The sequence below is a fragment of the Chiloscyllium punctatum genome, chromosome 17 (assembly GCF_047496795.1).
Source record: "Chiloscyllium punctatum isolate Juve2018m chromosome 17, sChiPun1.3, whole genome shotgun sequence".
Classification (NCBI taxonomy): Eukaryota; Metazoa; Chordata; class Chondrichthyes; order Orectolobiformes; family Hemiscylliidae; genus Chiloscyllium; species Chiloscyllium punctatum.
Window position 1 is genome coordinate 41,630,736 of NC_092755.1, and position 27,074 is coordinate 41,657,809.

General features: G+C 41.6%; 1 protein-coding gene across 1 annotated transcript in view; it reads left to right on the forward strand.

Annotated features, from left to right (window-relative positions):
* The window catches only part of LOC140487638 (putative glutathione hydrolase light chain 3), a 79,327-nt gene that overhangs the window by 33,441 nt on the left and 18,812 nt on the right, over positions 1 to 27,074 (forward strand). The window contains 5 exon segments of the mRNA XM_072586926.1: positions 6,338 to 6,474; positions 16,467 to 16,654; positions 16,942 to 16,946; positions 17,687 to 17,799; positions 20,140 to 20,259. Coding sequence (XP_072443027.1) covers positions 6,338 to 6,474; positions 16,467 to 16,654; positions 16,942 to 16,946; positions 17,687 to 17,799; positions 20,140 to 20,259 — 563 coding nt within the window.

The window sequence follows — 27,074 nt, forward strand, 5'->3', positions numbered from 1 at the left end:
CTATTAGTTTGCCAGTATTGATGTAAAACTAGTTCTGTTGTCATGTATTTTTGAAGAATACTACCAAACTGACTTGGCTACAAAACAATTAAACTGTCCTAAATTCCTTTATGGTGACCATCAATACTGCATTAATAGTTTTACTGATCTTACTTAGCAATCTCTGCTGTCTTGAACTATTCAAGTGCTGTAGGGCGTTCCAAGATTTGGCCCTGAAAGTGATGAAGAAAAGGTGATCTATTTCTATATCAAGATGACATGGAGGGAAAGGCCCTGACTTCCAATTTACTAAAGAGTTCCTTAATGTAGCGCTCAATCAGGTCTTGCACTCGCATCAAGAGCAATTGCCTCTCCTCTCAAGGTCTGCTATTGTGTTCATGTTTAGCCAAGTCTGTTAGGTGTTTTTTGTAAAAAGTGAGGATGTGGTTGCTGGAGAATCAGAGTTGAAAAGGGTGGCACTGGAAAGGCACAGCAGGTCAGGCAGTAGTCGAGGAGCAGGAGACTTGACGTTCCTGATAAAGGGCTTATGGCCGAAATGTTGAGTTGAGGGTAAAACTGAAGCCAAGTGTCTGTGGGCAGACTCTGTTGCTAATGATTGCAAATGAGGATTGAAGACTGGCATCTGTGATACTGGGAAGCTCAGGACTGTCCATTGAGCAGTCCGGGCTGAAAACTCTTTCAGCTTTGGACAGAATCTTCGAAGTTTTGTATTGATCATAAAAGCACGCATTTCTTCTGCTTGAGGGTTGATCAGATTCATGTTTCTTGATTTTTTTTTTCTTCTTCAGTAGAAAGCTGAATTTCATTAGGAAGGATGGTCTCATCACCACCAGGACTTCCAACCTCTGGATACCATATGCGAAAAAACACTTGGATAGAATTTCACCCTCTGCAAACCAGGAGCATCACCAACCTGTATTGCCCACCCCACCCACCTGTGGAGATATCAGTGATCGCACAGGAAAGTGGCCACATGGTTCAGTAATGCCAGTGATGGTGAAGGTTCTCCTTCAAGCTGTCAGGGACAGAGAGGACATTCTGTTTCTTAGGGATGGCAACAGGAGATTCTCCCAACCGACAATGCCAGACTGATGTGGAGAAGCTGGTGTTGGACTCGGGTGGACAAAGTTAAAAATCACACAACACTGGGTTATACTCCAACAGGTTTATTTGGAAGCACTAGCTTTCAACCACCTGATGAAGGAGCAGTCCTCTGAAAGCTAGTCCTTCCAAATAAACCTGTTGGATTTAACCTGGTGTTGTGTAATTTTTTAACTAAAGCCAGACTGGACTGAAATAGCTGCAGAGGTCAGTAACTATAAATGGCATAAGAGAACCTGGCTGCAAGAATAATCACTACCAAGCTCTGGTGTGCCCTCTCTGTAAGGAACATGACCTTGGGGAAGAAAGAACTTTAGCTGCATAAACTTCAACAGCATGTGTGATATGTGTTGTGTCACTGCATACTGAATTGTGTAATCCTCAAGTTTATTCAATGGATGATTGCCCTTTGCACATTGAATTTGAATGAATTAGCTTTATTGTCATGTACTTAAATCAGTTTGGTGAAAAGTTTACTGTCACCACATTATAGCGCCATCTTAGATACAAAGGTATCGAGGTACAGATACTCTTAGGAAACAAAACGAATTAGAAAAGTAAAGAAATAAATTGTCCAGCATTATAGGTCATAGGAATAAATTAGAAAAATAATGAAGTAAAAAGTTCAGAACTAGTCCATGCAGGCCTCTAGCCACAAGGGAGACCTCCACTGCCTCGTCGCTGTCTACACTAGAACCACCGATGCAGAAGTCACCCCATTTTAAGCACCATGCCTTTATCACTGAACCCATACTATCCCGCAACCAAGAGTCCCTTGGCTCTACTACAAGGCCAGGCTGCCGCCAGGCCACACGTTCCATTTCAGCCTCAGATGTGACCTTGCCAGTGCTGCTATCTTGAAGAGAACACTGCTGCCGGCATTGCCACACCTGATCGCTGAGGAAGCTTTGCTGTCATCCTTACCTTGGTATTGATGCCTCTGGCTCTGAACATGGGGAGAATGTCCTCACCGCTGCCACCTCCTATCGCCAAGAGAGGCCACGCCTGCCAGTTCGCCTGCATCCCACTCTCACTACCATAGCGGTGCTGCCAATAAATGCCACAGAAAAGAAGGAAACAGCCGATGAAAAGGAAAATAAAGTGAAAGAAAAGAGCAGAAGCAAAAGTAAAATCAAGCAGCAAAGCAAAAGGGAGTGGATGGGCCGCCACAGTCCTGTTACTCTGCTACCACCTTGCACCAGAAATGTATGGTTTGAGGAATACATCTGAAGGCCACACACTCCCAATAATTCCTGACTAATACTCTGAGCCAGAAACTGAATGTTAGAGGTCATTGGATCTATGTCCCTAAAAATCTTTAATTGAATGCCAAACAAAGAAGCCTTAACTCTAAATGTTAGAATGAAAGACTCCCAACAGGGTGGGAATGCCTCTCAGCCACAGTTGGTCTTTGCACTGAGTTTCATCAAATGTTCATCTAAAGTAATTTGCATTGCACAAGCACATAGTTAATGCTTCAATGTGGTGTTTGTATTTTGTTTTGCTTCACACATTTTGGGAGCTTGAGCTGTGTAAGATCTCATGTAAACAGTGCACACACCCTCTGATTTCTATGGCACTCTCAGCAGGAACTCTAAATGAACCTGACAAAGGTATCCATACTTTAAAATGTGTTGCTGGAAATGCACAGCAGGTCAGGCAGCATCCAAGGAACAGGAGAATCGACGTTTCGGGCATAAGCCCTGCTTCAGGAAGAAGCCCTTCTTCTTTCCTGAAGAAGGGCTGATGCCCGAAACGTCGATTCTCCTGTTCCTTTGATGCTGCCTGACCTGCTACGCTTTTCCAGCAACACATTTTTAAGCTCTGATCTCCAGCATCTGCAGTCCTCACTTTCTCCAAAGGTATCCATACATTTTTCTTCCAAATTCAGGAGCAGGGATGTCTTGCTGCAGACGTACAGGGCCTTGGTGAGACCATACCTGGAGTATTGTGTGCAGTTTTCGTCTCCTCATCTGAGGGAAAATGTCCTGGCAGTGGAGGCAGTGCAACAAATATTTACCAGACTGATTCCTGGGATGGCAGGACTGCTGTATGATGAGAACCTGGATTGGTTAGGAATATATTGACTGGAGTTTAATGAATGAGGGGGATCTCCTGGAAAATTCTAACAGGTGGCACAGTGACTCAGCGCCAGGGACCTGGGTTCGATTCCAGCCCCTGGTGACTGTGTAAACTTTGCACATTCTCCCTGTGCTTATGTGGGTTTCCTCCAGGTGCTCTGGTTTCCTCCCACAGTCCAAAGATGTGCAGGTCAGGTGAATTAGCCAAAGTTAAGTTGCCCATAGTGTTCAGAGATATGTAGGTTAGTCAGGGGAAATGTAGAGTTATAGGCGAATGGGTCTGGGTGGGATTCTTTTAGGAGGGTCAGTGTGGACCTGTTTCCACACTGCAGGGATTCTAGCATTCTATTATTCTATGATGATGACTGGACAGTGTAAACCCAAGAACAATATTCCTGATGAATGGGGAGTCCAGAATTAGTCTAAGAATATAGGCACAGTCTAAGAATATAGGGTAGGCCATTTAGGACTGAAATGAGAAATTTCTTCATCCAGTTGAGCCTGTTGAATTCACTACTGCAGAAAGCAGTTGAGGTCAAATGTTGAATGTTTTCAAGGAAGTTAATTCTTAGGCTAAACGGATCAAGAATATGGGGCGAAAGCAAGGTAGGGAACTGAGTTGTATCATCAGCCATGATTATCTTGAATGGCAGAGCATGCTCAAAGGGTAGAATGGCCTGCTCCTCCTCGTTTTTTATGTTTTTAATTCCTTCCTCAATCCCCTCCCCACTGCAATTCTTCCTCATGCCCATAGCTGGGTTTCTGTTATCCTCTGGTTTCTCTAACATGCTTCAACCTCTCTCAGTCACTGTGGCCCCATTCATTATTTCCCTTCACCTTCCTGATCTTCTCCCTAAATTTTGCACTTACCCATCTCCCCAAGCCCAGACTTACCCTGCATCAACTCCTTATCTCACTCATCTCTACTTCATCCTCAACAATACGCTTCAACACTCCAGTGACCTTATCTAAATGCACACTCCCACATTTCTTCATTATCCTTGCCAGTATCGTTGTTAATCTACTCTGTTTTCCTCTTGCCTACCACCCTAAGCAACCATGTTCTTTAATTTAGATTCCCTGCCCATACCTCTCAACCTTCCCATTTTTATCTGCTGCTTTCTGTTCAGTTCCAATGAACTCTGCTGTGACCCACTGAGGCTACCACAGTTGGACAGGCTAGCTGTCCTGCATTCTTTATACAGTAACCCTTAGACAATAAAAAGGTCTTGCAAGACTTATTCTACTGAAGCTGCTGAAGAGCAAGTGCCTGGAGAAGGTGCATTCCTTACCACTCTTGCAAAATCTGTTCTGAACTGGGCTATTAATGAGGAAGTCTTATGAAATAATATATGTTCACTGCATGGATTGGGAAAACTGAGACTGTACACGCTCAAATTTTGACGAATAAGAAATGAAGTCTATCCTGGCAGGAACATGTCTCTTACTGGGGTTGTGAACACATATCTCATTTTTCACTAACCAAATTATGATTATCAACATAATCCATGGAGATTTTAGAGAATGCATGGGAGAAAAACCTCCGATCATCACTGTTGGGAAGGCTATCTCTTCAAAAGCTGCCTTCTAACAAGAAATCAAAACTTTAATCCACTGTTGGCAATTTGGGTTTTGATTTCCCACCTAATTAAGACTCCCGTCCTTTTCTACCAACTCAAGGTTGCCTTGGAATCAAAGAATTGTTACAGTGCAGAAGGGGGCCATTTGGCCCATTGGGCCTATGCTGGCTTTTCAAAACAGCACCATCACCAAGTGGCAATCTCCTGCTTTTTCTCCATACCCTTGCACATTATTTCTGTTGAAAAAATCATCCAATTGATATAATGCAGAGGTTGACCTCTGAGAACTAAAACTGAAATATCCAAAGAGGAGCACTTTGCCCGATAATCTATAAAAAGGGTGTGAAAAGTGATGTAACCTGTTTTTTAGAAACTTTTAGTGGTTAAACAAAATAAATCCCTGACACACTTAAAAATCAACAAGTAACTATTCATTTTTTCAACTCTAACAATGAACAAATTAACTAAAGTATTAACAAACCAAATAAATTTCTTCTAACTGCTAACTACTCCTAAATAAAGCAAGATTCTAATGGTACTGTCTCTGTCTGTCTATCTGTCTGTCTGTCTCTCTCTCTCTCGGGTAGGTACGAGGGCTGTTAGCTCTGGGGTCTTTGTTCAACTGCCCCCTTCTTTTATACCCATAGTGACATATCAATATTTCTTACAATAGCATTGGTCTCTCATTGTCAAACACATCACATTTAAATTTAATAGATTTTTGGTGTATCAGTGCCTGGTTCAACTTAGAGTCATAGAGATGTACAGCACGGAAACAGATGCTTCCGTCCAACTTCTCCATGCCAACCAGATATCCCAACCTAATCTAGTCCCATTTGCCAGCACTTGGCCCATATCCCTCTAAACCCTTCCTATTTATATACTCATCCAGATGACTTTTAAATGTTCCAATTGTACCAGCTCATTCCATACACGTACCACCCTCTGCATGAAAAAGTTGCCCCTTAGGTGCGATTTATATCTTTCCCCTCTCACCCTAAACCTATGCCCTCTAGTTCCGGACTCCCCCACCCCAGGGAAAAGGCCTTGTCTATTTACCCTATCCATGCCCCTCATGATTTTATAAATCTCTATAAGGTCACCCCTCAGCCTCCGACGCTCCAGGGAAAACAACCCCAGCCTGTTCAGCCTCTCCCTTTAGCTCAAACCCTCCAACCCTGGCAAATCCTTGTAAATCTTTTCGGAACCCTTTTGATTGGATAAATTCAAAAGCCTGTTGGCTTTGTAAAAATTGCTGCTTGTCCTGCTTACTGTATGGCCTTTCAATACAAATGTTTTAGCTTGGGCTCATGGTGTATGAACAAATATTCAAGTACTCGCAAACATCCTTCTAACCGTCTTTGGGATCTTCTATTCATTTAACCCACGTATACTGAGCTAACTTCTCCTTAAACACATCAGTGCTATTCTTACCAGCCATACCTTTCAATAACAATGTCCAGACACTAACCACTCTCTGAGGAATGAAATGTATCATAAATACCATAGGTTAATTGTGAATTAATTAGATCATTTAATTGTCATGTTTTCTTTTAGTTTCCTTTTTATTTCCAGGTTATAATTTTACTTCAGATAGCATTTCCTCCCTAGAACAGAGGGCTTTGACATATCATCGAACAGGTGAAGCCTTTAAGTTTGCAAATGCAAAGAAAAGTATGATGGGAGACCCATTATTTGTCAATATGACTGAGGTAAACTATCAGTCCAATGTTGTTCAGGTAATTGAAATGACTTCACCTTGTACAGTCACACTGCATGCTAAGTGAATTGTCATCGAGTCATACAGCATGGAAATTTACCCTTCAATCCAACCAGTGAATGCTGACCATAATCCCAAAACAAATTAGTTTTACCTGCCTACACTTGGCCCATATCCCTCCAAACATTTCGTATTGCAGTAACTATCCAAATATCTTTTAAACATTGTGTCTGTACCTGTATCCACCACTTACTCTGGAAGTTAATTCCACATGTAAAATATCTTTTTTAAATCTTTCTCCTCACCTTAAAATTATGACCCCTAGTCTTAGAATCTCCCATCCTAGGGAAAAGACGCCTGCCATTCACCTTATCCATACCCCTCATGATTTTATAGACCTTTTGTCATTAGTTCTTGCTCTACCTTTATTGTCCATGAGTGAGAGTTGGGCCGTCTAGGTATTTGTATGCATGTGACACTGGAAAAGTGCAGAGGTTCCTTCTGTAATTTTCTGGAGCGATGTTATCGGCTTGGAAGATTGATTGGCAAAACCAAGTTCATTGATAATAAGCTGTTTACTGAGAGTGTGAATGTTTTTTTGATTCAGCCACATGGGAAGTGTTATAAAACAGAGATTGACACTCCTCAAGAACTAAAACTGAAACAACCAAACAGAGCACCTCCTCCCTATAATCTGTAAGAAGAATGTGAAAAGTGGTGTAACCTGCTTCCCAGTAACTTCTAGTGGTTCAATAAATTCCTGGCACTCACTCAAATCGGCAAGTAACAATTTATTTATCTAACTCTAACAGTGAACTGATGAAGGGTTTATGCCTGAAATGTCAACTCTCCTGTTCCTCAGACATTGTCTAACCAGCAGTGCTTTTCCAGCACCACATTTTTTGACTCTAACACTGAGCAAATTAATTAAACAATTAACAAACCGAATAAATCCCTTCTAACTACTAACTGTTTCCAAATAAAGCAAGATTCTAATGGTATACTGTTCCAATAAATATAAATCCCATTCATAAAGAAAGAAAAACAGAATTTAGTCTCTTGAAATCATAGCTAAGTTATGTGTTCTGGAATGTTCTGTGCCATCTGTGTTGATTCTTCTGTCAGGAACACCTTCTTCATTGATTTTTCTGACAGGAAGCCTTCTCCATTGTTGGTACCATTGTTATTTAGATGGTGCTTTCTATAAGACATAGATGAGATCGTGAGAGCCAGTGATTCTCTTGAGAGAGCTGAGAGCCGTTAGCTGTGGCAGATGGCAGCAAGCTCTGGCATCCTTGTCCCCTCCTTTTACACCCATGATGACATTTCAATATTCCTTACAATGGGATTGGTCCTATGTTGTCAAAGCCATCATATTTAAATTTAATAGGTTTTTGGTATCTAGATATCTAGTTCAATTTGGCTAAATGCAGAAGTCTGCTGTCTTGGCAAAAACTGCTGCTTGACCTACTAACTGTACAGCTTTCAATATAAATGTTTCAGTTTGGGCTCTCTGATTGCAATCTCAAGCTGCTGTTCATAGACATCCATTTTAATCTCTAAGCACAGAAAAGGCACCATATTTTCAAGGAACACACGATGCTTTTCCCCATGAGCATTTTACAAACACCAAATTCAAACTTCCTGTCTCCCAATTTACAATTACTCTACCCAATTTCACAGTAAGAAGCAAAATGACCACAGTCAGATCTCCACCTGCAATATTAATCTTTCATGAAAAGAAATAAAGTTCTATCAGAAAATATTGAATGTATTGCTGATTGGAAATTTGTCTTCACATTGCTGCGTAACAATGCCAGGTCCCTCAACCATTGTAATGATTGCTCCCATTTATTGGAATGCTATTTTTATAGATCTTGTAGTTTAGGTTTTGGATCTATCCAGAAGTGAGGCAGTAGGGCTTGGAATAATTCTCAAGTTTGAGACATGTAGTTTCAAACTGATAAAACTGCTGACATATGAAATGAGGTACAATGCAAATGATGGACCTCAGTCTGGGGAAGAGGAAAGATGAACTGGGATTGCTCCTTTATAGAAGGAAAGATTAATGTGAGATTTAGGAAATGTATTCAAATGTAGTGTTATGAAGTTGAAGGTGGGAGAGAGAGAATGCTATTTTGAACTGAGAGCTTGCAAATATATGACTAGATGGCAGTGCCACAATGTACTGGAAAATTGAAAATATGTAACATTTAGCTATGAAATGGATACTTGATTTTGGTTGCTATTTTGACAACAATTCAAATTTAACCAATCAGTTTCAAATATGGTCCAGGATAATAAAACCCAATCAAATTTGGTTCTGCAGTGAGAGATGGCACAGGGCAAGGTGACACTAGGCACGTGGACACACTAGATGGCCGCTGAGCCATAAATTGGCCACTTGACACACAAGATGGCCGCTGGACCACAACATGAAAAGATTCAGCAGAGCAAACACAGATACTGCCTGGGGCCACTTGGATGCCAGCACAATACACTCACAATCTAGTTGATTAGTTCAAGGCAGGTGGGGAACAGAATACACATGAGTACTGTATACTGCCCGCTGGGTCCAGACAATACCTTTAATAGAAATGCTAACAGTCTGATACAGACTCCATACAAAGAGCTAATAGCCAGGGCTGCAGTAATTGTCCTTGCAAGGAAGAGTGATTAGCGCCCATTACTGCAGCAATGGACTTCTGCGCCGACGTTGAAATTGACAATGTCGGTGTTGAAATTGACAATGACCGTGCTGAAATTAACAAAGAACAAAGAAAATTTATAGCCCAGGAAGAGGCCCTTCGGCCCTTCAAACCTGAGTTGATCCAAATCCACTGTCTAAACCTGTCACTCAATTCCTAAGCATCTGTATCCCTCTGCTCCCCACCTACTCATGCATCTGTCCAGACGCATCTTAAATGAATCTACTGTGCCTACCTCTACCACCTCTGCTGGCACCGTGTTCCAGGCACCTACCACCCTCTGTGTAAAGTACTTGCCATGTGTAACCCCCTTAAACTTTTCACCTCTCACCTTGAAAGCGTGACCTCTCGTTATTGAATCCTTCACCCTGGGAAAAAGCTTATCCCTATCCACCCTGTCTATACCCTTCATGATTTTGTAGACCTCAATCAGGTCCCCCCTCAATCTCCTTTTTTCTAATGAAAACAATCCTAAACTGCTCAACCTCTCTTCATAGCTAGCACCTTCCAAACCAGGCAACATCCTTGCAAACCTTCTCTGCTCCCTCTCCACATCCTTTTGGTAATACAGTGACCAGAACTATACATAGTATTCTAAATGTGTCCAAACCAATGTCTTGGACAAGTCTGCACTGGAACTGACAATGACTGCACTGAAACTAGCAACGCTTCTGCAATGTTTACAATAAACAAACTATGTTACAAAGATAATAACCTCATCACTGAGGTTTTTTAGATTAGATTAGATTAGATTACTTACAGTGTGGAAACAGGCCCTTCGGCCCAACAAGTCCACACCGCCCCGCCGAAGCGTAACCCACCCATACCCCTACATCTACATTTATCCCTTACCTAACAGTACGGGCAATTTAGCATGGCCAATTCACCTGGCCTGCACATCTTTGGACGGTGGGAGGAAACCGGAGCACCCGGAGGAAACCCACGCAGACACGGGGAGAACGTGCAAACTCCATACAGTTAAATGTATAAAATGTATAAAAGTATCTTGACATGCTCTCTGGGTGGAGAAAAGACTTGCAGCTGACCACTGTGCTGTTGGTGTCTTTCCCTCCCTGGAGTTCCAGTATTTTCTTGTACAATAAACTCTGTCGTTGAACCACAACTCTGACTCTGAGGCTGATGATTTTTCCCAGAACAGTTCAATGTTGGCAAACTAATAAATTCAATGAGATGATCCGATATTGGGCATATAAAAATGCAGACATTTTAAAAACTAAAGAGAAAGAGAGAGCAACTGTCATTGAGACAGATCCAAGAAATTGGGAAACACTCTCTATCAAAGGTACCTTTTCATATGAAACATACTCGCAGTAAAAAGAAAGAAGATGTCCCAGGGAGATTTTCAGCCAGAAGAAGGTTGACACTGAAGATGACAGCCACTGTGTGGTTTTGAAATTAAGCTGATGTAATTTTAAGAAGTGTCTTATTGGAACAGCATATAGGTGGTTAATAAGCAGTTAAGAGAAAGGGGGGCTTTGGGTTGTGATAGTTGTTGCTTAATGTCACTTTTAGAGTTTAAAAAAAAGTTGATATTATTTTCTTTAAATAGTGGAATTTTGGAATTCTTTGGCACTCATATTTTAATAGATTACAAAGAGAGGTGAGTTTTCTGGGTGTCGTAACAGTAGGAAGTATTTTCTTCTTTAGGAAGGAGAAACTGTTTCCACAGGCAAAAGGATCCCAGAGAGACTCAACAGACAATCAAGGTATTTTTCAATGTATAATTTCAGTTACATCACACTGTAAACTTTTGCTATAAATTCTGTGTCTTACAATTGTGTCCTTCACAACCACCTGATGAAGGAGCGATGCTCCAAAAGCTAGTGCTTCCAATTAAACCTGTTGGACTATAACCTGGTGGTCTGTGATTCTTAACTTTGTACACCCCATCCAACACCAGCATCTGCAAATCAGAGCGCACAAAGTTAGGATGACACACAAAAACAACAAGAGAACACAGCAAGCCTTTTAGAAAAAATATGGGACATTGAAAACATGGACACTGGCATTCTTCCTGATCATTAACTATACTTGCAAAGGTACTTGTGAGCTGCCTCCTACAACTGCTGTAGTTCATCGGGTGAATGTATATCCACAGTGTTAGTGGAAAGGGAGTTCCAAGATGTTGATCATGGTATGGTAGCAGGAATGGTATGGCATCTAGCATGAAGATGATAGCCATTCACAGCTAGTGGTGCTGATATGCATCTGTTACTCTTGTCCTTCTGCACAGTGGAGGTCCTTGGTATGGAAATTATTGTCAAAGGAAGTTTGGTTTTGTTGCAGTGTATCTTGTAGGTGGTACAAACTGCTGTCAGTGTGTATCAGTTGTATGGGAAGTGAATGTTGAAGTTGAAGGAAAGGGTGCTAATCAACTGGGCTACTTTGACCTGGAAAGGTACATTGGCATTTGAGACAGTCCAAAGAAAGTTAATCGGTTGATCATGGGTATGGACACAAGATTCTTAGACTTCACAGAGTGCAAAGTTGTTTCTTCTTATGGGAGAGTCCAGAAGCAGTCTGCATGCTCTCAGAATAAGGAGTCATTCGTTTAATTCAAATGAGTAGGAATTTCTTCTCTCAGAGGACTGTGAATCTGTGGAATTCTTTACCGAAAGGTTTGTCAAAGGTTGTTAAATATATTCAAGGCTGAGATAGGCAGATTTTTAATTGGTAAGGGAGTCAAAAGTTATACTGAAAGACACGAAAGAGAGCTGAGGATTATAAAATCAGCTTTGACCTCAGTGATCAGTGGAGCAGACTCATGGGTTGAATGCTCCTATGTCTTATGTATGGCGTCGATGCCCTTCAATGTCGTTTGGAGTGAAAATTACTAAGGCAATTGGAGACCTGTTCTGCTATGTGCCTTCTGGAGGATGTGTTGGTGTTGTTGACACAGAAGTTATTTGCTGCAGAGTTCCCAGACTTTAATCTTCTCCTGCAGCTATAGTATTCATATGGTTTGTTCAATTCAGTTTAATGAATATTAATTTTAACCCCCAGGACATGGGCAGTGACAGTAGTGCAATTGAATGTCAATGGCAGGTGATGCCATTTTGTTGGAGATGGTCAGTGTCTGGCACTTAAGTGATAAAAATGTTACTTGCTTCTTTGACCCTGATACAGGACTTACCACATATGAACATGGACATTTCAATATCTGAGGTGTTGCTAATGGTACCAAACACTGTGTGATTAGAAGTGAGCATCCCCACTTTGATTTATTTTTTGTCACATGTATCTTGTTCTAAAATACAGAAGGAGTGTTATATCGTGTCACCACTCTCTAGTACCATCTTAAAATGCTATTAAAGGCAGAAAAATAAGGAAATAAATTTTAACTTTGCTGTCTTGTTAAGTGCTCAGCCATGGGCCTGGAACAACTAGCCACGAGTTCCTTTGTTGCGCTGCCGCTGAATCAAGAGTCGCCACTCTTTGGTGCTATCTCGCCTTCCAACACTGCTGCCACCATGAGTCCTTGCCAGTGCAGTTGCCACCAATGCTACCCAGTCCATACTGAGCCTTGCATCCGTGGCTTCCATGAGTCTGTGCTGGATGTAGATACCATCTGGAACCCAAATTTACCTCCACTGCTGCTCACCTCACCTCCCATTCTGGACTTACCTTGTTGCTGCCATTGCCATGACTGAGCTCTTCGCAACAGGCTCTATGATGGAGGAAATGTCATTGAAAAAGCAACTGGAGATATCTTGGCTGAGGACAATACCCTAAGAACTTCCTTTCAAGATCTGGAACTGAGATGAATGATCTTCAACAACTACAACCAATTTCATATGTGTTGGGTCAAGCCCCAACTCTGATCCAACTCTCATTTCTGGGGTGCCATACTCTGTTTATTACTAGCTTAGGGGGCAACTTGGAGCTTACTGATGGATGTGATTTTGGCAATGAGTCACATTAAGTAGCTCATATGGATTGAACATCGATGATCCAATTCTTAAAGTATGTCTCATGGGTTAGGTGCCTCCTTAGCTGTCTGCCCTAAGCTTGACTAACAACTAAATGCTTCCATAACATGCCCTGTCTGTGAATCCCTGCATAGCTTGCAACATGCACCACATCTCCAAACACCTCCCCGTGAGCCAGATTCTATTCCGAAGAAACCCAGGCTTATCTTGTGCACTGCCTGTGACATTTCCTGACTTGCAGTCCCAGTAACATCCTCTATTCTCTGCTGGCTCTGTTGGAGTTGCTAGCAAATCATATGGGTTGGCAGCTCTTAAGGGCAGACATTCCTTCCATTGAGGGTGGAAGTCTGACACAGCCCTGTTAAAGCTACCTGCACAGTTATATCATCAGGGAATGGCCTGATTTTGTTTGGAAGGGTTTATGCGCAAAACGTTGGATCTTGTGCTCCTCAAATACTGCCTGACCTGCGTACTTTTCCAGCCATGCCTTTTTCGGCTTTTTTTTACAATCAGTGTAAATACCACATTTTCTATTTCTTTTACTTTTGATCTATGGACTAAAACAAAAGAAAGATGCCCTTTAAACCAAGAAGACTGTGGAGCATGATGGCTCTAGTTTACATGTTTATTGGAGCACATTGTGAGTTGTATTTACTGTTTTCTCTGGAACAGTCCACGAATCTGATGGGTTCTAAGCTAAACAAAAACCACTTGACAAGAATGCGCTGATTGGCTCCTGGTTTGTTTGGAACCAGTTTGGCAGAAACCTATCCAAACTGTCTGTCTGTCTGCCTTTCTCTTGTGTGTAGGCATCAGAAAGTCTCCAGTAACAGACACCATTCTCTGCAAGTCCCCAACTGAAGGAGGAATCAAATCCCTATAAACTCAGTAACATGATCACTTTTCAACCATTTAGATAAATGTGAGGTACTGCATTTTGGAAAGGCAAATCAGGGCAGGACTTATACGCTTACTGGTGGGGTCCTGGAGAGTGTTGCTTGGAGTGCAAGTTCATAAGTGAAGTCCAAGGTTGACAGAATAGTGAAGAAGGCATTTGGTATGCTTATCTTTCTTGGTAAGTGCATTGTGTAGAGGAGTTGGAAGGTCGTATTGCAGCTGTACAGAACATTAGTTAAGCCACTTTTGGAATATTGTGTGCAAATCTGGTCTCCCTGCTACATAGGAAGAACTTTATGAAACTCAAAGGATTCAGATAAGGATGTTGCCAAGCTTGGAGGGTTCGAGTTATAGGGAGAGGCTGAAATAGGCTGGGACTATTTTCCTGCAGCATTGGAGGCTGAGGGGTGACCTAATAGAGATTTATAAAATCATGAGCATAGATAGGGTAAATAGACAAGGTCTTTTCTCCAGGGTGGGGAGGGCATAGATTTAAGGTGAGAGGGCAAAGATTTAAAAGGGACCTAAGGGGGCAATGTTTTCATGCAGAGGGTGGTGTGTGTATGAAATGAGCTGAAGAGGAAGTGGTAGAGGCTGGTACAATTACAACATTTAAAAGGCATGTGCATGGCTATATTAAAAGGAAGGGTTTAGAGGGAAATGGGCCAAATGCAGGCAAAGGGGACTAGATTTATTTATGATATCTGGATGGCATCGATGAATTGGACTGAAGAGTCTGTTTTCATGCTGTACAGCCCTATGACTGTGTGACAGTGAATGAAAGACACCATTGGTGTGCAAACAACCTTGTGTCAACAGCAAAGAACAACAAAAGAATTGAAAGGAAGAGAAAGAAAGCAGCTCATTGAATTCCGTGACCCAGACTAGTGCTTCAAGCTGGCTTCTCCAATATGTTTTCCCCTTTCTACTCTTAATATCATTGGCTTGTCTGTCTTTGTCTGTCATCTGTTTGAGAAGGAGGACTTTACAGAAGTTTTGTAGGTCATCCAGCCCTTCGAAACTGCACTACCATTCAATATGGTCATGGCTGATCATGCAATTTCAGTATCCTCTCCTACTTTGTCTCCATACCCCTTGATCCATTTTCCCAGAAGGGCCACATCCAGCTCCCTCTTGAATATATCTTTCTGTGGGAGGGAATTGCACAGGTTCACATCTGAGTGAAGAAATGTTTCTTCATTTCAGTCATGAATGGCTTACCCCTTATTCTTAGACTATGACCCCTCCTTCTGGAATTCTCTAACATCGGGACAGTCTTCTCACATGTTAGCTTGTCCAGTCCCATCAGGTTATTATACGTTTCTATGAGATACACCTCATTCTTTTAAATGCCAGTAAGTAAAAGCCCAGTCAATCCATTCTTTCATTATATTGTCAGTCCTGCTATCTCTGGATTCCCTCAATAGCAAGAATGTCTTTCCTCAGACTAGGAGACCAAAACTACACATAATACTCAAGGAATGGCCTCACCAAGGCCTTGCATAACTGCAGCAAAACATCTCTACTCCTATAATTAAATCCCCTTGTACAGGTGTAAGTCAGCAATTCATATTGCCCACAAGTTAAAAACAAGACAATTATCATGGTAAGTATAGAAACTTGGGGACTGCTTTCTTTAAACCTGAGCTCATCAGTCAGTTAAATTGGGGGAATTTGGATTGCTTAACAAAATCTTTTCACAATGATGAGTCTTGATTTTCAGCACATTACCCTAGTGAGTCATGACATCAATAAGGTAGTTACCAACTTCCCTTCTAGTGGTTTGGGGACCAGAATGCCACATTGTAAAATTCAGCCTGACCTTCAAAAGTAGTCACTCTCATCCCACCACAAGATTTGCTAGGATCTGAAATACGCTGTCTGACTGTGGAAGCACATTCAATAATAACCAAAGGGGAATTAGATTCATTCTACAAAAGGGAAAATGTGCAAGGATACTGGCAAAAGAGTGAGGAGTTGGACTAATTGGACAGACCATTCAATAAGCCAACATGAATATGATGGACCAAAAGGCATAGCCTACGTCTTTGTTTAGAAATAATCATAGAATCATAGTAGCCATTATGATTCTCTGAAGAAGCAGCTAAGTTTCTGAAATGATGTGCACCAGTTGCTGGAACTTGCTGCACAAACTGAACATGCCTTACTGACATGCCTCAGGTTACTGTCAGAGAAGCATATCTGACTATCCTGTGTGACACCACATTTCTAACATCAACTATTCTCTGTCCTCTATGAATGAGACTGACCATTTGAAATTAGTTTGTGTTTTTGCACGTTTGCACATTTGGAAGATAGAGACACTTTTATCCATTCAGCCTAGACGGCATTTAAAGAATGATCTCTGAAGAGAGAGATCCACTTTTCTATACTAATCATTTTATTCTGTGGATTCTTTTCACTAACAGCTTATTTCCAATATGACTTCAGAGTATTTCGCGACAAAGCTGTGAAGTAAAATCACAGACAATACAACACATCCTATAGGATACTATGAGCCTGAGTTCTACACCACCGATGGTCATGGGACATCCCATTTGTCCCTTGTAGCAGAGGATGGCAGCGCAGTGTCAGTAACCAGCACCATTAATTTATAGTAAGAGATTACTGGTCCTAAAATATTCATTCACGGTGATAACATCTTTATTTGTTTCTTTCCCCTTGATGTTTCTTCTTGGTCCTGCTGAAGTTGGGCATGAGAGAGTAATGGGGTGAATCATTTGGTATATGAACTTTTCCATAGCTCTTTTTAGCCACAACAGGAGCTGTAATAAGGGAAGATAGAGAAATAATCCCACAAAAGAATAAAGGAAAGAGAATGATGATTCCCTACACTTGCCAGTCACCATAACTTTACTTTTATCATTGCCTTTATTATAACAGTGACTGTAATTCAAAGGTAATGGGCTAGAAAAAAATATAGGTATTGGAGAAAGTGCAAAGAAGATTTGCCAAGAAAAATGCCACTGCTGTGAAGTTTAGAATTGTCAGGAAAAGCTGAACAGGTAGCACCTTTTTTTCTCCAGGAATGAGAAAGTTCATCTTAATAAAAGCCTTCACAATTCTGAAAAGGTTTAATCAGAAAATGCAGAGAACTCCAATTGTAGATGGATTTGGCAACTAAATTCCATAAATAGAAGACAGTTACTGAGAAATATCATAAAGAAATCAGGAGATACTATTTTACCCAGAAAATTGTTGGAATGTAGAACTTATTCCACATGAATTGGATGAAATGTGAAAGGGAAAGTTGGGATAGTACATGTGAGAGAATGGAGGGACATATGGACAGAATGAGGTAGAGATCAGAGGAGGATGTTAACCATAATGGACCAACTGGGCCACATGGCCTGATTCTAAGCTGTTACTATCTACATAATATATCATTGAGAATGTTTTGGCTGATGATTGAATGGCAGAGCAGACTCGATAGGCTGAATGGTCTAATTTCTATTTCTTTGTCTTATGGTCTTATATGCCATGAAGTAATTTCTCGAAAATAAAACCCTCATAGTAATTCAACTGAGATCGATCTAACAAATGTTCCAATGTTTCATACCACACTTGATGAACGAATTCTTATACTGTCAGAATATGAGTCATTTAAAAAATATTCTTTTCTCCATAGGTAAAACACCTCTTTCCTCTATGTGCCCTGCCATTATACTTGATAAAAACAAGTCAGTGAAAATGGTGGTGGGAGCCTCAGGAGGAACAATGATCACCACGGCAACTGCTCTGGTATGTACTAATTATCTAAAAGTGTGTTAAAAATATTTGTCCATGGGGTGTGCACTTTGTTGTAAGGCCAATGCTTATTGTTTATCTCCAACTGTCCTTGAGGAGATGGTGGTGAGATGTTTTAATGAACCTCTGTAATCCACGAGGTGAATAAATGACTGATGATTTGTTGTCACTTACACTCTGCAATGAACAACACAGTAAACTAGATTATCAAAATGTGTGGTGTTGGAAAAGCACAGCAAGTCAGACAGCATTTGAGGAGCAGGAGAATTGACATTTCAGGCATAGGCCCTTCATCAGGAATGTGTAAAATACAGTGAAAAGCTTCAACTGTTGCCACAATCTGGCACAATATTGAATAGTTTAAGACTAAAAAGTTTTGGCTGAAAGAGAGTCCCCTTCATTCTGCTACCTCTGCCATGAGGCCTGAGCCAGATCACTAATGACACCTGTGCCACCACCTCTCTGCCACCTGCACCAGACCCACCAATATTGGAGTCACCACTTTTCCGGTGACATTTTCTGTCACTGGGCCCACCTTGCTGACAAGCAGGTCCTGTGCTGGATCCATACTCATCCTTCAACCGGACTCCCCCAGTGTAGTTACATCCGAGGTGCTTAATTTACTGCAGAATTCCAGGTAAGTGAGGAGTATGCCATCACACTCCTGACTTTTGCCTTTTGTAGAGAGTAAACAGGAATTGGGGAGCTAGAAGGTAAGTTACTTCTCACAGTATTCCTAGACACTGAATGGCTTTTGTTGATACACTATTTTTATGCCTGGTCAGTTTCTGGTCAGTGGTAACTCCCAGAATGTTGATGATAGTAGATTTAGAACGCTGAATTGTGTCTTGGTCTTGCTGAATAAAGGCAACCACTGTTTCAGTATCTGAGGAGATGTAGATTGTGTGAAACAATGTTCAATTATTCAATTTCATTGACGAAGCAGCTTATGATGGTTGGATCAAGGATAGTTACCTGGAAGATACCTGCATTGTTACCCAGGGGCAGATACAATTGGCCTCCAAAAGTTCTTGTAGGAGATCCTGAGGAACAGGATTTACAAGCATTTGGAAAGGCATGGATTTATTAGAGATAGTCAACATGGCTTTCTGCTTGGGAAATCATGCATTTTCTGAATTTTTTGAAGGGTTAGGGTTAGGGTTAGGGTTAGGGGTAAAGAGTGGCATCAATAGCCCTAGCAAAATTGGAATCAGTGGGTATCAGGGGTAAATTCTCTGTGGGTGGGAGTCATACCTGACACTTAGGAAGATGGTTGTTGGGAGGTCAGTCATCTCAGCTCCAGGGCATCTCTGCAGGGGTTCCTCAGTGTAGTGTCCTTGGCCCAACCATCTTTAGCTGTTCCATCAATTACCTTCCTTTCCAGTCACATGCTGGGGAGTTGTGGGGCCATTCCTAGTCTCACACTGGGGTGCAGTGGGGCCATTCCCAGTCACACCCTGGGGAGTTATGGGGCTGCTCCCAGTCACATGCTGGGGAGTTATGGGACCATTCCCAGTCACACTCTGGGGGGTTATGGGACCATTCCCAGTCACATGCTGGGGAGTTATGGGACCATTCCCAGTCACACTCTGGGGGGTTATGGGACCATTCCCAGTCACATGCTGGGGAGTTATGGGACCATTCCCAGTCACACTCTGGGGGGTTATGGGACCATTCCCAGTCACATGCTGGGGGGTTATGGGACCATTCCCAGTCACATGCTGGGGGGTTATGGGATCACTCTCAGTCACACTCTGGGGAGTTATGGGACCGTTCCCAGTCACATGCTGGGGGGTTATGGGATCACTCTCAGTCACACGCTGGGGAGTTATGGGACCATTCCCAGTCACACTCTGGGGGGTTATGGGACCGTTCCCAGTCACATGCCGGGGGGTTATGGGACCATTCCTAGTCACACGCTGGGGAGTTATGGGGCTGCTCCCAGTCACACTCTGGGGTGTTATGGGGCTGCTCCCAGTTACATGCTGGGGGGTTATGGGGCTGTTCCCAGTCACATGCTGGGGTGTTATGGGGCTGCTCCCAGTTACATGCTGGGGGGTTATGGGGCTGTTCCCAGTCACACTCTGGGGTGTTATGGGGCTGCTCCCAGTTACATGCTGGGGGGTTATGGGGCTGTTCCCAGTCACATGCTGGGGGGTTATGGGGCTGTTCCCAGTCACATGCTGGGGGGTTATGGGGCTGTTCCCAGTCACACGCTGGTGAGTTATGGGACCGTTCCCAGTCACACACTGGGGAACCATGGGACCATTCCTAGTCACATGCTTCAGAAGTATACCTTTACTATTTGGTTAATTTGCTGTTCTTTATTTCTAGGTGATAATGAATGTGTTGTGGTTTAATTATAATGTTAAGAGAGCTGTCACTGAACCTAGGTTTCACAATCAACTCTTTCCCAGTCTGACTCATGTGGAGGAAGTGATAGAGGAGGTTGTTGTAAGTGTTTTATGCATGTATACCTGAAAAGACTAGTTTTCCATAGCATCTATTTGTTACATTTTTCCATTACTCACCTCTCTCCCCCAGTTCACCTGCATGTCCAAACCCAACCATCTCATGTTTCACAGAAATGGAACATAGAATGGTTACAGCTGAAAGAGGCAATCAATTTCGCTCCTAGTCTCAAGAATCTTGCACAGATATTGAGGTAGAACCTTTCAATCATACTGGAACTATGGTCATTCAGTGCATCATTTCTCTCCCAGCTTTTTGCAATCATAGCAAATATAAACCAACAACACAATGTCCGTAAGTCCTTTGTCTTCCTCTGTTTAAAATATTTATCAAATTTCCCTTAAAGATGCCTCTGTCTATTTTAATGGCAATCAGAAAATTTCTTTTTACACTCTATTAAAGTCTTTCTTTGCTAAATCTTCTCTCAGGATTTCCATCTTGAATTAATCTGGTACAGGTACACCCACAATGTGGTTAGGTTATAAATTCCAGATTTTAGACTCACTGCAAGTGAGATTTTGAAGAAAGGATGGTGAGGGGCTTAAGGGGAATCTGTAGCTGATGATGTTCCCATGTGTTTTCTGTCCTTGTCCTTTTCATTCAAGATGGTAAAGGGTCTAGGTTTCAACGTTACTGCTGAAAGAATGTAAGTTGCTCTGTTGTATCTTGTCGATAGCACACAACTTTGGCACTATATGCTGTTGATTGAGGGAATGAATGTTAAAGATTATGGATTGGGTGCCAGTTGAATTAGTTGCTTTGTTCTGGAAGGTGTGGGGCTTCTTGAGTTTTGTAGGAGTTGTTCTTATTGCATTTTTGTAATAGCGGGCATAAATGTGTGTAAATAAAGTACATAAACATATTACTATCAAGTCAATTGGAATTGCCAATAGATATGTCAAAATTAAACTGGAAATCTTTCACGAGGAACTACCAGAGGATGTTATTAAGCTGTCAAGGCATTTAAAATTTTTGCATTTAAAATCTATGTAGAAAATGCCTAAAGTATTAAAAACCTGTCTGCTATTTTGCAATTAAAATTGTTTGCTATTTCATTCTGTCTGTTGACATAGGTTTCGGGATTTCCATTATAAAATTACTGCTGCATGACTGATTCTACAATCGTATTGTTATCATAGACAGATTCCATATTGCACAGTATGATTGACAGCTACAAGTGGTTATAGATTCTTGAAATGGGATTATAAATGCATCAAATGTTGATATAAGGGATTCCACACTGAAATGAAATGTTTATTTGAAGGAATGTAATTGTGGTAAATGCATTTTTATGAAGGAGTTTTTTTTCAATAGGCACTTAGAATATTTAATACAACTTAGATCTGGGTTCAGAGATCTGCCCTTGGTAACTACCGGATAAATGAGGGCAAAGTACTCATTTGGAGAGGCTGGAATTTCATGAATTGGCACTAAGTTTACACAAGATCAATAAAGGACTATGGGGGGAGGGGGGGTTGAATAGTGAGAAGAAAGACATAGATATGAAGGGTGTGTGAGTGGAGACAAGGCAAGATGTGACATAGGTTGGCATTGATGCAGTATGGGGAGCAGAGGGATGAAGCTTGAAGGAATATTATGTATTTTTGTATTTATTTTCAGATTTTGGACTCAATGCCATATTGTTAAGGCCCAGCTTTACACTTGGTAACCTTTAAGGTGTTCAACAGTTGCTTACCTTGATTTATAATCCAACCCACATCCCCAGACAGAAAATTTGATTTCGAGGTAGCAATATTTTAGAGACCAGGTTCACAGTATGGGAAATTCATCCATCTTCTGTGCACCTGATCAAGGAGAGAAGAGTTAGGTCAAATCCTTTCAGAAGAGATTATCATGCCATTGGTCTACAGAGTCACACATTATTTGTGCCACTATGATGGTCAGTAGGCCCAGAATTACTTCTAATCAGGTTCCTAAAGTGAGCTTTAAATTTTTGAGGTTCTCTGTTGCTGGTGAGCTTAGGCAGACAACTGATGCAGATTGAGAGTCCATGCTTTACCTTATTCCAATATGAGTCTTGGTCCTATAGGTTAATTGATGAAGAAATGATGCATGAACTGAATACATATTTCCTTGTACACAAAAGACTGAGAGATGATCTGATGGAGATGTTTAAAATGTTGCAACAATTTGATGGAAAAGGCATCAAGAGATTATTTTCTCTCGGGCTAATAGAGCCATTGAGTTACGCACATGGAAACATACCCTTTGATTCAACTCATCCACACTGACCAGATATTCTAAATAAATAAATTCTAAATAAACCCATTTGTCAGCACTTGGCACATATCTCTCTAAACTCTTCCTATACATATATCCAACCAGGTGCTTTTTAAATGTTGTAATTGTACCACACCCCACCACTTTCTCTGGCAGCTCATTCCATAAATGCTCCACATTCTGCATGAAAAAGTTGCCCATTAGGTTCCTTTTAGAACTTTCCCCTCTCACCTTAAACCAATGCCCTCTACTTTTAGACTCCCCCACCTTCTTCCCTATTCACCCTGTCCATGCCTCTCATGGTTTTATAAACCTCTATAAGGTCACCCCTCAGCATCCAATGCTTCAGGGAAAATAGCCGCGATCTATTCAGCCTCTCCCTATAGCTCAATTCCTCCAACCCTGGCAACATCCTTGTAAAAGTTTTCTGAACCCTTTCAAGTTTCACAACATTCTGCCTATAGCAGGGAGATCAAGATTGTATGCAGTATTCCAATACTGGCTAACCAATGTCCTGTACTTTTTGAGTTCTTTGAGAAGGTGAACAAATAGGTGGATGAGGTAAAGCGGTTGATGTGATTTATATGGATGTTAGTGAAGTGTTTGATAAGGTTCCCCTCAGTAGGCTATTGCACAAAATGTAGAGTTATGGAATTGAGGGTGATTTAGTGGTTTGGATCAGAAATTGGCTAGCTGAAAGATGACAGAGGGTGGTGGTTGATGGAAAGTAGTCATCCTGGAGTACAGCTACTCGTGGTGTACCGCAAGGGTATGTTTTGGATCCACAGCTGTTTATCATCTTTATAAATACCTGGATGAGGGCTTAAAAGGATAATTAGTAAATCTGCAGATGGTACCAAATTTGATGGAGTTGTGGACAGTGCGGAAGGATGTTGCAGGTTACAGAAGGATGTAGATAAGCTGCAGAGCTGGGCTGAGTGTTGGAAAATGGAGTTTAATGCAGAAGTGTGAAGTGATTCACTTTGGAAGGAGTAACAGGAATGCAGAGTACTGGGCTAATAGTAAGATTCTTGGCAGTGTACATGAGCAGCGAGATCTTGGTGTCCATGTGCATAGATGCCTGAAAGTTGCCACCCAGGTTGATAGGGTTGTCAAGCAGGCATATGGTGTGTTAACTTTTATTGGTAGATGGATTGAGTTTCAGAGCTATGAGGTCATGTTGCAGCTATACAAAACTCTGGTATGGCCACATTTGGAGTATTGTGTACAGCTCTGGTCACCATATTGTAGAAAGGATGTGGCATCTTTGGAAAGGGTTCACAGGAGGTTTGCCCGAAACGTCGATTTCGCTGCTCGTTGGATGCTGCCTGAACTGCTGTGCTCTTCCAGCACCACTAATCCAGTATTTGGTTTTCAGCATCTGCAGTCATTGTTTTTACCTTCACAGGAGGTTTACCAGGATGGTATCAAGGGAAGGTCTTATGAGCAAAGACTGAGGGACTTGAGGCTGTTTTCGTGAGAGAGAAGGATGTTAAGAGTGACTTAATAGAGACATACAAAATGATCAGTGTATTAGATGGGGTGGACAGTGAGAGTCTTTTTCCTCAGATGGTGATGATTTGCATGAGAGGACATAGCTTTAAACTGAAGGGTGATAGGTATAGGACAGATGTCAGAGGTAGGTTCTTTACTCAGAGAGTAGTAAGGGCATGGATGCCCAGCCTGCAACAGTAGTAGATTCGCCAACTTTAAGAGCATTTAAATGGTCATTGGATAAATATATGGATGATAATGAAATAGTGTAGGTTAGATGGGCTGTAGGTCAGTTTCACAGGTAGGCGCAATGTCGAGGGCCAAAGGGCCTGCACTGTACTGTGTTGTTCTATGTTCTTAAACAGTGCAGTATGACCTTCAGTTCCTATACTCATTGCACTGACCAGTAAAGGTAATCATACCAAACACCACCTTCACTATCCTATCTAGCTGCCACTTCACTTTCAAGGAACCATGAACTTGCAGTCCAATGTTCAGCAACTCTCCTCAGAACCTTACATTAAGTTGTTATGGACTAGGCCAGACCCTCTCAAAAAAGTAGCCTGGATCCTAATTTTTCTAGTTGTTTTAAGCAGGAGTACAGTGTATATTCCAGGAGTGATGCAGCTGGCACAACCACTTAGTTTCAGACAAAACAGAATTTATTTACAAGATTACTGAATGAAGCAGAGAACAGAATGCATTTAACTTAACCTATCCAAAAACCTATCCTAACTTAATGATGCTATTCCAAATTCCTGTAACAGTCCCCATAACTCCCTTGGCAAAAAAAGATAAAATCAAACACTGGGCCTTACAGGAGAGACAGATGGCAGAGAGATGCAGCATGGAACACCTTCTTCCATGTAGCTGTTTCTTTGACCAACAACCTCAAGATCTGACTGCTTGATAAAACCAAACCAAACCAGAAGAAAGTTGAGCTGGGAAAACTGGCCACTTCCCTTTCATTATCCAAGTTTTTTTAAAACTGAGAAGCTTCTTCAAATCAATAAATGCATACATTTCAGAACCTGTATCTTTACAACCCTTCTGAAAAAAAACAAGGACAGCCAAACCTTGTTCAAGTAGCACCATCATCTCAAAGTATACTAGTTCTGATTTGCCTTTCCAAAATGCAGCGCCTCACATTTATCTAAATTAAACTCCATCTGCCAATCCTCGGCCTATTGACCCACTTGATCAAGATCCTGTTGTAATCTGAGATAACCTTAAGACCATAAGACATAAGAGTGGAAGTAAGGTCATTCAGCCCATCGAGTCCACTCCGCCATTCAGTCATGGCTGATGGGCATTTCAACTCCACAGCCTTCTTGGCTGTCCGCTACACTTCCAATTTTGGTGTCATTTGCAAACTTACTAATCATACCTTCTTTGTTCACATGCAAATCATTTATACAAATAACAAAAAACAGTGGATCCAGCACCGATCTTTGTGGTCACAGGCCTCCAGTCTGAAAAACAACTCTCCACCAACATCCTCTGTGTTCCAGCTTTGAGCCAGTTCTGTGATCTAACCTTGCTAATCAGTCTATCACGAGGTACCTTATCGAATGCATTACTGAAGTTCATATAGATCACATCCACATCTTTGCCCTATCAGTCTTCTTTGTTCTTTTTTCAAAAAACTCAATCAAGTTTGTGAGAAATGATTTCCCATGCACAAAGTCATGTTGACTATCCCTAATCAGTCCTTGCCTATCCAAATACGTGTAAATTCTGTCCCTCAGGATTCTCCCCGACAACTTGCCCACTACTGATGTCAGGCTCACCGGTCTTTAGTTCCCTCACTTTTCCTTACCAACTTTTAAAACACAGGCACCACATTAGTAAACCTCCAGTGTTCTGGCACCTCACCCGTGGCTGCCAAATGGCAAGGGACCTCAAAACCACTTCCCTGGCTTCCCACCGAGGTTGAGGGTACACCTGATCGGATCCCAAGGATTTATCCAAATTTATGTATTTTAAGACATTCAGCACCTCCTCTATCATATGGAAATTTTTTGAAGTGTTGCTATTTATTTCCATATGTTCTCTATCTTTCATATCCTTCTCCACAACAAACACTGATGCAAAGTTCTCAGTTAATAACTTGCCCATCTCCTGCGGTTCCACACGTAGGTGGCCTTGCTGATCTTTAAGGGGAAAAAGTGAGGACTGCTGGAGATCAGAGTTGAAGAGTGTTGTGCTGGAAAAGTACAGCCAGTCAGGCAGCATCGAGAGCAGGCGAGTCAACATTTCGAGAAGAACTCATGCTTGAAACGTCGACTCTCCTGCCCCTGAGATGCTGCCTGATCTTTAAGGGGCCCTATTCTCTTCCTAGTTACCCTTTTGTCCTTAATGTATTTGTAGAATCTCTTTGGATTCTCCTTACACTTATTTGTCAAAGTTATGTTCCCTTTTTGCCCTCTTGATTTCCCTCTTAAATGTACTCCTTCTGCCTTTATACTCTTCTGGGGAAGCACTCAGTTTCTGCTTCCTTCTTTTTCTTATACAAAACCTCGATTTGTCTAGTCATTCCAGCAGTTCTCACCAGCCTTGCCCTCCACCCTAACAGGAACGTACTGGAACTGAGCTCCAGATATCTCATTTTTGAATTCTTGCCATTTTCCAGCCAACCCTTTACCTGTGAACATCCACCCCCAATCAACTTTTGAAAGTTCTTGCATTCTTCCAGTCTAGAATATTAACTTTTACATACAGTCTATCCTTTTCTATCACTATTTTAAAACTCATAGAATTATGGTCACTACTCTCGAAGTGCTCCCCCCCACCCCGAGTCTCATGCCCTGCCTTATTTTCCGAGAATAGGTCAAGTTTTGTACCTTCTATAGTAGCACCTCAACATATTGAATCAGAAAATTATCTTGTACATACTTAACAAATTCATCTCCGTCCAAGCCCTTAACACTATGGATGTCCTAGTCTGTTTGGAAAGCTAAAATCCCCTACCATAACCACCTTTTTAATTGTACACATAACTGATATCACCTTGCAAATTTGTTTCTCAATTTCTGACTATTAGGGTGGATTTATTGTGCAAT